Raw genomic sequence first — 13,013 nt, forward strand, 5'->3', positions numbered from 1 at the left:
ATTTCGTTTTGCCCACTGGTTGAAACTTCATCTCTGCAAGCTTATTTTTCACATGTATACTGTGTATTTTATGGGCTTCTACTTTATCTGATCTGTGAATGTCAGTCAAGAAAAAGTTGTATGCCTGCAAAAACCTGTCGGAAACCCCATCTTAGTTGCAGTAAGCATGTTTTCAAAGCTTGTATGCTTTTTGTTGCATTTTTGCATACTTAAAAACATTCTATTTGATTTTTTAAATTATGATATAAATTCTTCAAAAGAGCTTAATTGATATTTGTAACGCTCTATAGTAATACTTCTCACTCCTAATTTATTCTAGCTTTTAAATCTTCAAGACAGCAGCCCTCCCGGAATATGCCAGCCAAGAGTTACTCAGAGGTGGGTAGTTATTTTATGCCTCTTAAATTGGCAGACTTCCTTTTGCCTAATACATAGCTGTTAGTTATATGTATTTACCACGTATATACCTTTCCTTTCCATTAGAAGGTGACTTATAATGCAGAAAAACTATTACGTGGATTTTACTTGATATTCTGTCAAAAAAGCACACAGAGGATGTTATCAAAATGATTATATCTGTAAAGGCATATTTGTGTTGGAATTGGCATTATATATCATTGTCCCCCCCCTCCTTCTAGGTAATTGAAGATGATGATTCTGATTTGGAAGAAGTATCCTTTACTCCTCTTTCCATTGCAAATCAAAGGTTAGTACAATCATTTTTGTGAATGTATATATTGGTTGGAAAATAAATGTATAAATAAAGAAAAAAGGGGAAGGCAGCAAGTACAGGGGGAAAAAAGGAGGAGGAAAATGAATGAGCCCACTGTATTTCAAAAAATCTTGTGCCTTTGGCCTCCATTGCAAAAGATTCTGGGCACCTTGAGGCTTCTGCCTCCCCGTTTCCCCCCCTGAAAAATGTATACATCACAATTGACTGGATTTTTTGCATGAGCGTCATAGATAAAATATGCATTATTCTGCATTTTTAAACCTGTGAATATCTATGTATTAAGGCTACTTTTAGCTTACCCTTCATCTTGAAGGATTCCAGGACAGGTACAAAACTAAAATACATACAGTCACATAAGACATAAGAAAATAGGATGCACATAGAAATGGACATATGTGGGGCAGAGGTTGTGTGTTTTTGTGTGTCCCTGCCTCCATCACTGCTTTTAAATATGTGTTCAAGCAGAAGCCATGCACATCAAAGTTTGCTGAGTTTGAAGTGATAAAATATGGTTTGTCACTAAACCAGGATCAAAATTTTCTAACTGCTGTGTGTGGTGGAGGGACACACACATGCTAATCATGCTGAACTATGGTTTAGTTTAAATAGCCCTTTTACCACAGTTTGTCAGTGGCTTGTATTTTACTAAAGGCCTGGCAAAGTGTTTGCAAAAGGCCAGATCCAAAGAACTATTTCCAGGCATTCACACTGGATTTGACATGTTCAGTGGAAAATTTGACCTTTTTTCCTTTGACCAGCAAGATATCTCCTCTCTCCAGCTGCCGTATCACACACTTGTTTGGACATATGGAATTAGTTACACAGATTTTGGGGTTCAGGTCAAAATGTAATGCAGGTTTATTTTTCAGTCAAGAGATGACTGATTTCCAAAAAGAACCTTGCTACGAAAACATCTAGTTAAATTTGACTGCATGCTTTAAGACCAGCATGTACACCAATAGCAATTGGCAGTTTCTTGTTTATTTCAAATGTGATATTGATGAAACGGCTATAATGTCATGCTGTATTGGCCCGTGGGCAAGCTCAGCAGCTATATCAGCAGAATAGCTGCCTGTAGGCAAGGGGGGCTTGTATTCCCCCCCCCCAGCCTTAGTTCTCTCTAGTTTAGCATTCAGCATCTAAGCATGCAGGAAGATGGGTCAAGGAATGGTCAATGTATTAGCTCAGAGCCACCTGGGGTCTAATCTGGGGTTCCTAACAGGCAAAGTTCTGATGCTCTGCCAAGAGTGTCTGTGTGATGCTGGGAAGGTGCCTTGTTAACCAGATAGTGTAGATCTTGGAGCAGTTAATGCCTTGCCAGGCAATTAGAGGCTTTGCTTATCAGCTATTGTTATGCTGTAAGAGCCCCATCACCGGAGGGCTATGCTGGGAAAGCTATGACTTAATTCTTTGTCTATTAGTTGGTCATTACTGTGTTGTAAACATGTATCCTATAAAAATGCTCTCCGTTACCCAGTTCGGTGTTCAGACTGTGGCAGCGGTTTATGCAAAACCATGCAAGTTTGTTCCACTCATATTGGGTATGTGCGTATGCTGAAAGTTACTCAATAAACTTCTCCTTTTAAGTAAATCTGCTGGGTCTAGCCTATTCATTTCCCTGGTATCTCTGGAATCTGGAAGCCCATCAGCCTTGGGGCAATACACATGCTTTGTATGATTTATTTATTTTTAGTGTTGTGCTTTCATTGATGGTGACTACTTTCTCGTATTTATAATGCTTAGATTATCAAGCACATCAACATCTAACAAAAGGAGCTCACAGAGCCAGGCACCAAGAGGAATAAACTTTGATGATGAATCAGATGAGGTATAAAAATATTTTCCTACAGTATACTTCCTTTAATTTGTATACAAAATATCAGTTGGACAGTGTTTTGTGTGCATGTTAAAATTTCTTCACATTTGTTTAGTATTAGACTGTCTTGTTCCCTAACTTTATTTTCAGAACTCATTTACATTTCCCAGGTATATTGTGTCCACTAGCTTGTGTCTCTAAAAAAAAAATAGTAACAATTACTAGGAGATGGTGTGAGAAACCCTGTTAACTAATTTGGGAAGCAGTAGTGTGATAGATTCATTGAGGTCTAGTAATACCATTTTCAGCTGAGGTCAAAATGTCCTCAGTAGCTAAGGAGTGCTTTTTTAGTTTTGGCCCTGCATCTTTGGAATTACCTGACATCTGAAATTCACCAGGTCTGGCTTTTTGTTCAGGCATGCAGTTAAGACTATGCTTTCCTAGGCAGGCACTCAGTCTTCGAGCATATTAGACAATTATTTGGATTGTATTTTAGAGTGGCACAAATTGATGGATCTGCTATTGTAGGGTTTAATTAACAGTTTTGCTGGGTTTAAATGTCATAATTTTGTTCTCTATTTTGAGATTTTTTTTTAATTGAAAAGTGGTTTATAAATGTGTAAATATAACTAAGTAGGTAAGTTTGTTGTTGTTATATGCCTTCAAGTCGATTATGACTTATGGCGACTCTATGAATCAGCAACCTCCAATAGCATCTGTTATAAACCACCCTGTTCAGATCTTGTAAGTTCAGGTCTGTGGCTTCCTTTATGGAATCAATCCACCTCTTGTTTGGTCTTCCTCTTTTTCTACTCCCTTGTATCCAAAGTATGATAACCTCAGTTTCATCATTTTAGCTTCTAGTGATAGTTCTGGTTTAATTTGTTCTAACACCCAATTATTTGTCTTTTTCTCAGCCCATGATATGCACAAAGCTCTCCTCTACAACCACATTTCAAATGAGTTGATTTTTCTCTTATCCTCTTTTCTCACTGTCCAACTTTCACATCCATACATAGAGATCGGGAATATCATGGTCTGAATGATCCTGACTTTAATGTTCAGTGATACATCTTTTCATTTGAGGACCTTTTCTAGTCCTCTCATAGCTGCCCTCCCCAGTGCTAGCTGCCTTCTGATTTCTTGACTATTGGTTTCATTTTGGTTAATGACTGTGCTGAGATATTGATAATCCTTGACAAGTTCAATGTCCTCGTTGTCAGCTTAAAGTTACATAAATCTTCTGTTGTCATTACTTCAGTCTTTTTGACGTTCAGCTGTAGTCCTGTTTTTGTGCTTTCCTCTTTCACCAAGATTTGTTTCAAATCATTACTGGTTTATGCTAGTAGTATGATACCATCTGAATATCTTAAATTATTGATATTTCTCCCTGCAATGTCCCTCTACGTATAGATGAAACAAGTAGGGTGATAAAATACACCCCTGTCTCACACCCTTTCTGATAGGGAATCAATTGGTTTCTCCATATTCTGTCCTTACAGTAGCCTCTTGTCCAGAGTATAGCTTTCGCATCAGGCCAATCAGATGCTGTGGCATCTCCATTTCTTTTAAAGCATTCCATAGTTTTTCATGGTCTACACAGTCAAAGGCTTTGCTGTAATCTATAAAGCACCAGGTGATTTCCTTCTGAAATTCCTTGGTCCGTTCCATTATCCAACGTATGTTTGCAATATGATCTCTGGTACCTCTTCCCACTTCTCGCTCCATATATGGTAAGGGCCTTTGTTGTAGAATCTTGAGCATTACTTTACTTGCATGGGATATTAAGGCAATAGTTCGATAATTACTGCATTCCCTGGGATCCCCTTTCTTTCGAATTGGGATATATATTGAATGCTTCCAGTCTGTGGGCCATTGTTTAGTTTCCCATATTTGTTGACAGTTTTTTGTCATTTGGACAGATTCAGTTTCAGTGACTTGTAGCAAAGCAACTCTATTGGTATGCCATCTGTTCCTGGTGATTGGTTTCTTCCAAGTATTTTAAGAGCAGCTTTCACCTCACATTCTAAAATTTCTGGTTCTTCATCATACGGTTCCTCCGTGAATGAATCTGTCATCCTTGCATCTCTTTTATAGAGTTGTTCAGTGTATTACTTCTGTCTTCCTTTTATTTTATCTTGCTCAGTCAGTGGGTTCTCCTGTTGATTATTCAACATCCCTACTCTTGGTTTAAATTTCCCTTTCATTTCTCTAACCTTTTGGAATATGGCTCTTGTTCTACCCTTTTTGTTGTCCTTTCCTATTTCTATATAGTAACTATTGTAATAGTTCTCTTTGTCCCTACGTACTAGTCGCTGTATTGTTGCATTTAGGGTTCTAACAATGTTTCTATCTACCTTTGCTTTTGCCTTCCTTCTCTCTTGTAACCATTTTAAGAGTTTCTTCAGTCATCCATTGAGGTCTTTCTTTCTAACTAGAGGTATTGCCTTTTTGCATTCTTCCCTGATAATGTCTCTGGCTTCAATCCATAGTTTATTTATTTATTTATTCAATCTGTATCCCGCTCTTCCTCCCAGCAGGTTCTTGTGGTTCTCTATCAATTAAGTTTAAAGCCTCAAACCTGTTCCTTATTTGATCTTTATATTCTTCTGGGGTGTTATTTAAATTATATTTTGGTATTATGATTGCTTAGTTGTTCTTTAGCTTTACTCTGATTTTTGATATGACCAGTTCATGATCTGTACCGCAGTCTGCACCTGGTCTTGTTTTTGCCAAAAGTATGGAACTTCTCCATCTTCTGCTACCAATTGTATAATCAATTTGATTCCTATATTGACCATCTGGTGATGTCCGCGTGGTCTTTTCGGTTGCTCAAAAAATGTGTTCGCAAGAAACAAATTATTGGCTTCACAGAATCCAACAAGTCTTTCTTCTGCTTCATTTCTATCTCCTAAGACCCATTTTCCCACAATTCCTAGTTCTTCTCTGTTCTCTTCTTCTGCATTCCAGTCCCCCGTGATTATCAGCACATCTTGTTTTGGTGTGTGATTAATTTCTTCCTGTAGTTCTGCGTATAATCTTTCCAGTTCTTCTTCTGCGTTTGCTGTTGGAGCATAAACTTGGATGGTGTTTGTGTTAATACTTTCCCGTTAAATCTCATTGATATCACTTGCTCAGACCTTGTGTTACAGCTCTTAATTGCCTTTGCTACATTACTTCTCACTATTAAAGCAACCCCGTTTTTTCTTAATTTCTCATTCCTTGCATAAAATATTTTGTAGTTGCCTGATTGAAAATGTCCCATATCCGTCCATTTTAATTCACTCACACCATTGTAATGTGGATGTGTTCAATTTCTTTCTTGACAATTTCTAACTTTCCCTGGTTGATGCTTCTCACATTCCATGTTCTTATTGTGTATGTCATACAATTCCGGACTCTGCTTTCGCATCTGTGCTCATCAGCCTCTGGGTTTCCTTTGAGCTATGACCCAGCTGCGTCATTAGTCACAGTGCTACTCGTACTTGCCGGTTCTTCCCGTTTCTTGGTGAGTGCTTTCTGACCTGGGGGTCTCATCTTCCAGCACTATCTTGTGTTTATTTTGGATAGTCTATTCATAGGGTTTTCATGGTAAGAGGTATTCAGAGGTGGTTTATCATTGCCTTCCTCTGAATCTGGATGCATCTTAGTCTGGTGTCTCAGCTTTGACCATTCCACCTTGGGTGCCCCTGCTAGGAATCTAGCCTCTTGGTCTAGATTCCTGACGGCATTGCTCTCTGCTTCTTCAACATTCTCAAACCCCTTCATCACACTAAGGTGTGCATCCTAGAGGGGGGCAGAATCTATAAAGATTTTATTTTACCGATTTTTATCTAGAACTTTATAATGGAATAGTCGAAGGACAGCCAAGGGAAGTGGATTATTTTCTTGAAAAGGATAGAAAGCCAGCACTCCTGGTAGCTCAGAAGGAATTTCTTCAGACTCCACTCACTGGTGCAGAAGTACCCAGTTTCGTTCTTTTAATTATGTTAGGGCACTGGATCCAAACAGATAAGAGCTTAAGATCATAAGAAGAGCCTTATAGATCAAGCCAATGCCCATCTAGTCCAGTATCCTGTTCTCACAGTGGCTAGCCAGATACCTATGAGAAGCCTACAAGCAGGATCTGAGGCAAGAGCACGCTCTCCTCCTGTGGTTTCCAGCAACTGGTATGCTGCCTCTGACTGTGGAGGTAAAACATAGCCTTCATAGTTAGTACCCATTAATAGCCTATCCTCTATCAATTTGTTTAATCCTTTTTAGAGCCATTCAAGTTCCCGGTCAACATCTAACATCTGGTGGAAGCAAATTCCAGAGTTTAACTCTGCATTGCATGAAAAAGTACTTCCAATGGAAAGCAGCAATTTTTTGCCATTAAAAGCTTCTTTGAATGTGAGGCTAAGACTGATAGCGCAGAAAGTGTTGTTTTGGATCCACTGGACACCTGGTACCAGCTATTTTTCTTTGTTAAAGAGATTTAACTAGATAACAAATGTGCATCTGGAGCAAACCTTTAACGCCTAGTTCTGGAATTGTCCTGCTCCTCTTCCCTTTTGGTGGAAGCATGTTTATTCTAAGAATAAATTTGGTTTCAAATGCATCTCCTCCAATGAGCAGAGGCAACAGCAGCAGCTGACAGTAGGGAAGGAATTTTTGCAGCATCTTGTCCCCCTGCTCGCAGCAGCAACAACATCTGCTGCCAATGAACAACAACCTGAACAGCGACTGGTCTGAGGTGGGGCAGTGTGAGTGGCAGTGCAGCAAGCCAGCTGGACTCTACCTGTCCCATGAATTGATGTTCTGGGAGGGGGAGAGACAAGGCAGGCTAGTGACTGGTGAGAGGTGGAGCAGTGCAGCTGGCTTTGGTCACCAGTTTGGGAGCAACAGGGGGTCTGCACCCCACTAACAACAGATGATGGACTGAAGTGGAAGAGATCTCCGAGTGGAAGTCAGAGAAGAAAAGCACCCCAGGGTGGCAGACTAGGATGGAGAACACCGCACCTGGAGAATACTTCCAGGTGAGAAATGTGAGAGTTGGCAGGGACAGGTTCTGCTGTCCCTGGATCGATATCTGAGGTACCATAGGGAAGACTGCAGTCACCAGTAGTGTAAGCAATTGTGGAAATTGGGGGTGGTTTAGCTCCTATTTCCAGTAAACGTTACTTTAAGTATATATATCTTGATGTTGCTGCTGCTACTGCTGAGGGTGGGAAGAGGTTAAGGTACAATACTATTTTTTCCCCTATTAGTTGATTATTTTGTTTTATTTTTACTGCATTACATTTAGCTGATTATTCTACTGTCTTTGTTGCATGTTTATTGCTCTGCCATTGCTGGTTAGTTAAATTGCTGTGGGGTTTATGAAGTACTGGGGAGTCTCTGCAGATATGTTTCTTTCAGACTTTGTTTGAGACATGATGTGTCAGGGCAATAGAAGATGGAGAAGAGAAGGTAAGGGATGCTGTTTTTACAAGGAGGCTACAGTGTGTGTGTTTTTATACTGGCCAGGTGTTTGAACAATGAGGTAAACTGTTTCTCAGTGTGGTTTTACATATATTCGCTGCTGAATTGTTGTTGTTATGACTCTGTAGTTTAAACGATGTATTATTTTGTATGTTTGTTTCTCTTATTGGTTGATAGCAGCCCTGACCTCCAGATTGGAGGAAAGGCAAGTGAGAATCTTGATTTGGGTGACCCCTGCACTTTAAGGCTGGGCTCCCACAGTGTGGAATATGCCACTAGACCAGTAGGCTTTGATTTTGAGATCAACTCTTGTAACAGTAGAACCTGTTTTGCAGCCCGCAACAGGACGACTGAATCTGTAACATATTGCTTCACGCAATTCATATGCGCTTATGCTCGGAATGCCATTGCTTAAATTTGAGGAAGACTGGCAAGAGTTCTTGGAACTATTTTGGAGGCTGATAACAATAGGAAAGAATTGAATGGAGACTCTTAAGTATATTTTCAGAAACAACATGGACTTTTTTTCCTTCTCAAATGAGGTTTTATGTTGTATTTTATAACAGAAATAGTTACAAAAATAGTTAAGAACTGTGTCATCGCATTTTCTTGCAGATCCCACTGTAAAGTGTCATACATTGATTCCAATTTGCTCAAATGACATTGCTCTTCTTAAAAATGTGAGTCTGTTGATGTCTTGATGAAATTGTCTGTCATTATTTAACAGGAGGATTTATTCAAGAGTACAAGAAGAAGCAGGCGATAATTTCAGAGACCACTGTACGGAGGAATAATGCAGAGAAAGACGGTGGGAAACCTTCTGAAATTTTGTAAAGGAGCCTTATGGTGTATGCAGCTTTTCCCAAACAATTTCACTGTTAATTATATGTTGCCTGAAATGCTTTGCTTCCTTGGAAGATTGTCACTTATTCTCTATATACAGTATCACATAATGTGAATAAGAATACTCAATTGTAATGGCAGTTGTAGTAGCCAAACCATACTCCCCCACCTCCTATTGAATTAAAATAGAGGAAATATTTTTTTTAAAATGAGGTGTTTTTTTCTGTTGCTAAGAAACATTCACGGATTTCCCCCCATTATCTTTTTTTTAATATTGCAGAGAAATAAACTGGAACTGCTGTGTAAGTGAACAGACACTGTTCTTGCTTTTTAAGTTGATTAAGTCTTTTACTTTAGTCATAGAAGGAATGCTGCATGACCTAAAATTGATCTGGAGGTGTTCAGTATTGAAACTTAAATCTAGGTTGGTTGCATCATGTAAGTGGAGGCAGTAAGAACAGCTTGCTGAGCCCTTGGATATGAAATGTGACTTTCATTCTGAAACTATAATCTTAAAAGTAGGATTCATTACGAGGAATCTCAGAACATACAGAATAGGATAATACCTCATTCCATATGCTTAAGGATGCTTTCCTAGGAATTCCTAGAGCTGGTTCTGTTGAGCTGATGCTTGTTGTATGCCTGTAAATTGTCAGAACAGTTGAGTTTTATTGATATGGATAGAAAATAGCCAATTGCAATGGTATATGGATAAAATGCCATGGTCCATCTGGCATTTCTTATTTTTCTCTTTGCCCTCAGTATTGTATCTCTGCCCGAAATATGCCTGTTGTTTCAAAGACTTTGGAAACATCTGTTCAGAAAAGGAGTACCTGAAGATAAATTCCAGCATTACACATTGTGGGAGTGGTTCTTAAGAACCACGTTGGTCTTGATAAATTTTGAGTGGTGCAGTATATTTTTACATGGAAAGTCTATTCGCAGTCGGATTATGATTATATTTTTAGAGACATTTTAACTGTCCTAGAAAAAAAACATACAGAAGAACTAAGAATGTTATATTTGTGATATTGAACAATTAAATATTGAAGTTTTTTAAAAAATTATATTTTGCGTTCAAGATTTCTGGTAGGCTCATCATGCTTTATGTTTCGAATAGTTCTGAATATCAAACACAGAAGCAGAACAGAGGCTCTCCATTATGCTGCAGTAAGAAGAAAGGTATGGTAGCTACAGGATCTGCATACATAGGTTTCATTCCTGAACTTTTATCCTTGACTTTTTTGTGGGGTGCCTTTATGCCCTGAAGCCCCAGAGTTTCTCTCTACTTCATTCACAATCTGTTTTGGTCTCCTGGTCTGTCACAGCTAGAGTATAGGAACTATTGTCATTACAGTCATTTTGTAAACAAAGAAGGGTGGATTACAGTCTAACCTTTAGTTGTTAAATACTGAAGTGTCAGAAGAAAAGAGCTGCAGATACAAAATCACTATCAGTTCATAAAGGACAACTCATAGAGTTGGCAGGAAGTAATGGAGTCCTTTAAATTTATTTCAGGCATGGGAACCTATGCATACGCTGAAATCACTATTTGCAGTTCTATAGCCATGTTGGCCTTTTTCCCAAATCACTACAGTAGGAAGAACTTTGTTCTTCACCAGTTGCAAAAGATCCTTGACCCTGTCATGTCACCGAGATGAATGAACAGTAAAACAGCATGTTACCCCTGAGCAATATAAGTATTTACCCCTTGCCTAGAAGGAAATAGGTTTGCAAGAATCCACATCTCCCTGTTACAGCATAGTATCTGTGATTTTAAAACAGGTGTTTTTCCCCCAAGATGAAAATCTGCAGACAGTGCTTGTCAGTTGTGTATGTGCTTTTCATAAATAAAGGATCTAACTTATTAAACCCAACACTATGATTTGCTATGAGTATGAATAAAATATATTATTGAAAATATATTCTCCTATTTCCATGTTTTTTTAAAGATGCCCATATTGTAATGGAGCATACTTGTCAATCCAAGATACAAAGGTTTTAACAATGAGGCAGCGCGGATCTATGTATGTATGATGGGGTCATATGAGTATACATTAAGATATGTTGGTCAGGATCCAGTGAGCTATATTGGGGGAGGAAGGGCTTCCATGTGCCTGTCAGATACCATACTTTTATTAATCACAAGCCACCAGACCATTTTTCAGACTATGTTTGAAACACCTCCCAATTTCAAAAGTTGTTTTCTATGGGCCATGTGAGGTTGCTGTTCCAGAAACACATGTACAACCCGTTGGACACACACAAGTCATTGCACTCTGGCAATTTCTCAAAAAAATGTGCTTTGGGACATAGGAAGCTGCCTTATGCTGAGTCAGATCATTGGTCCATTTAGCTCAGTATTGTTTACTCTGACTGGCAGCAGCTGTCCAGGAGCTTTCAAACCAGGAGTATTGTCCATCTGTGTCTGGAGATGCCCGGGATTGAACTTGGGACCTTCTGCATGCAAAGCAGATGCTCTACCACTGAGCAACAGACTTTTCTCAATATATTTTAACTTATAGCTTGTTGAGACTATTGACCACAGACCTAAGTACATGCATTTGTAAGTAAACTGAAAGCAATGAGGGACACTCCTTTTTTAAAAAAATCAAAATGGCAGGAATCACCTTTGTTAATCAGAATGGTGTTTGTGTTCTCCATAGGACAATTACCTTTCTTTGTAGTATTATTTCTAGAAAAAACATAATGGAGCAATCTTCATTGTTGGGGTGTTTTGTACAAATGCCTCAACAACACCCTAGGCTGTCACTCTATCTCCAGATGGATGCTTCTGAAGGGTGTGCGTGTGTTTGTGAACCTTTTCAGATAGTGTGAAAGTTTGGGTTCTTCAGCACAAGGTTGAGACTAGCCTAAAATTTACTTGAACATATACTTCTAAATTGGACTATCCTCTTGAACACAACATCGCAAACACTGACCAAGCCAGGAGCCACTGCTGTGCAGCAGTGACATAAGCCAGAATTATAGTCGCTGATAGATTGTTTTCCCCCTTCATCTACCCTTGATTTTTGAGAAAGAATGGAAGCAGAAAATAGAACCCAGGGGAGAGTGTGTGTATAGATGAAATAGGCATGTCAAAGTAGTCATAATACTGTAAATCAGTAGGTAGAATTTCTTAATTAGCTTCCTATAAGAGGCTCTGAGTGCCTTGATTATTTGAGAGACCTACAAAGATTACAGCAATTATATGGAATGTCCACTGATATTTTACCAAGAGATTTCTGCAGCTTGCTCAAAGTCATAAAGACTGTATTGCCTTACAAAAGCTGAGTATGTTTTGTTATGTATCCTATTGACTGGGCATGCAACGCTGCTCATAGAGGAGCTGTTTTTTAATTTGAAGAGAGATGCTGATTCCCCCCAATCTCCTGGAAATGATTACTTGCTATATATGACTTTACCTCACTTACTTGGCTAATGCTCTGTGAGATCCGAAAAGTTTCCAGTGAATGGGAGCTTGAGATTGTCTGAACTTCCAAACATCTCTGACTTTTATCTTGGATGAACTATATGCTTGCAGACTGGCAGAGCTTTCTGGACGGGAAAAGATATGGGTCAGGTTCACAAAGTCTGCTTGTAAAAACCCTCCTCATTGTGGCATACTCCTTTATCATAGTGTTCTCCCTCTATGGCAATGTCTTGGTGTGTCACGTCATGATCAAAAACAAATGGATGCATTTTGCCACCACCCTGTTCATAGCAAATCTCGCTGTAGCAGACTTAATGATAACCTTTCTCTGTTGGCAGCGGTGTGTCGAATGCGTGTGCCCAGAGGAATAGCTCTCGTTGAAGATACCCACACACAGGCCGTTATTTGTTAAGAGTCTTTACTGACAGGATTTCTTACAGGAACGGATACAATACAGATACAGATAGTAATGCTTTCCTTTACACTCCTAACATCCCCACACCTTGTAGTTTCTTTTTCAAGGCTTTATAGACTGGGTTAGCTCTGTGCCAGCTGCAGCCTCTTCTTTGCACTGTCCTTGAGCTGCTGCACACCTTAACCCTTTACTTGTCTTTCGTTTCTGTCTTTCTGGAAAACTAGACAGATAGACTTCCCAGCAGCCTACAGTTCCCACCTTTTCCATAAAGACAATTTTCACAGTTACAGTCATTTTCTATAGACATATT

At 39.1% G+C, this 13,013-nt stretch overlaps 1 protein-coding gene across 3 annotated transcripts in view; it reads left to right on the plus strand.

Moving 5' to 3' along the window:
- Nucleotides 1-10,753, plus strand: part of MRE11 (MRE11 homolog, double strand break repair nuclease) — a 49,779-nt gene extending 39,026 nt beyond the window's left edge. For 2 of the 3 annotated variants that reach the window (XM_061628804.1, XM_061628805.1), the window contains exons 17-20: nt 320-378; nt 639-706; nt 2,477-2,561; nt 8,740-9,922. In XM_061628804.1, coding sequence (XP_061484788.1) covers nt 320-378; nt 639-706; nt 2,477-2,561; nt 8,740-8,778 — 251 coding nt within the window. In that variant the 3' untranslated portion in view covers nt 8,779-9,922. Of the gene's footprint in view, nt 1-319; nt 379-638; nt 707-2,476; nt 2,562-8,739; nt 9,923-9,975 lie in introns of those variants that run through there. The other variant, XM_061628806.1, reaches the window with a different exon arrangement.
- Nucleotides 10,754-13,013: the final 2,260 nt, after the last annotated feature.

Source organism: Rhineura floridana, chromosome 5, assembly GCF_030035675.1.
Source record: "Rhineura floridana isolate rRhiFlo1 chromosome 5, rRhiFlo1.hap2, whole genome shotgun sequence".
NCBI classification, from domain to species: Eukaryota; Metazoa; Chordata; class Lepidosauria; order Squamata; family Rhineuridae; genus Rhineura; species Rhineura floridana.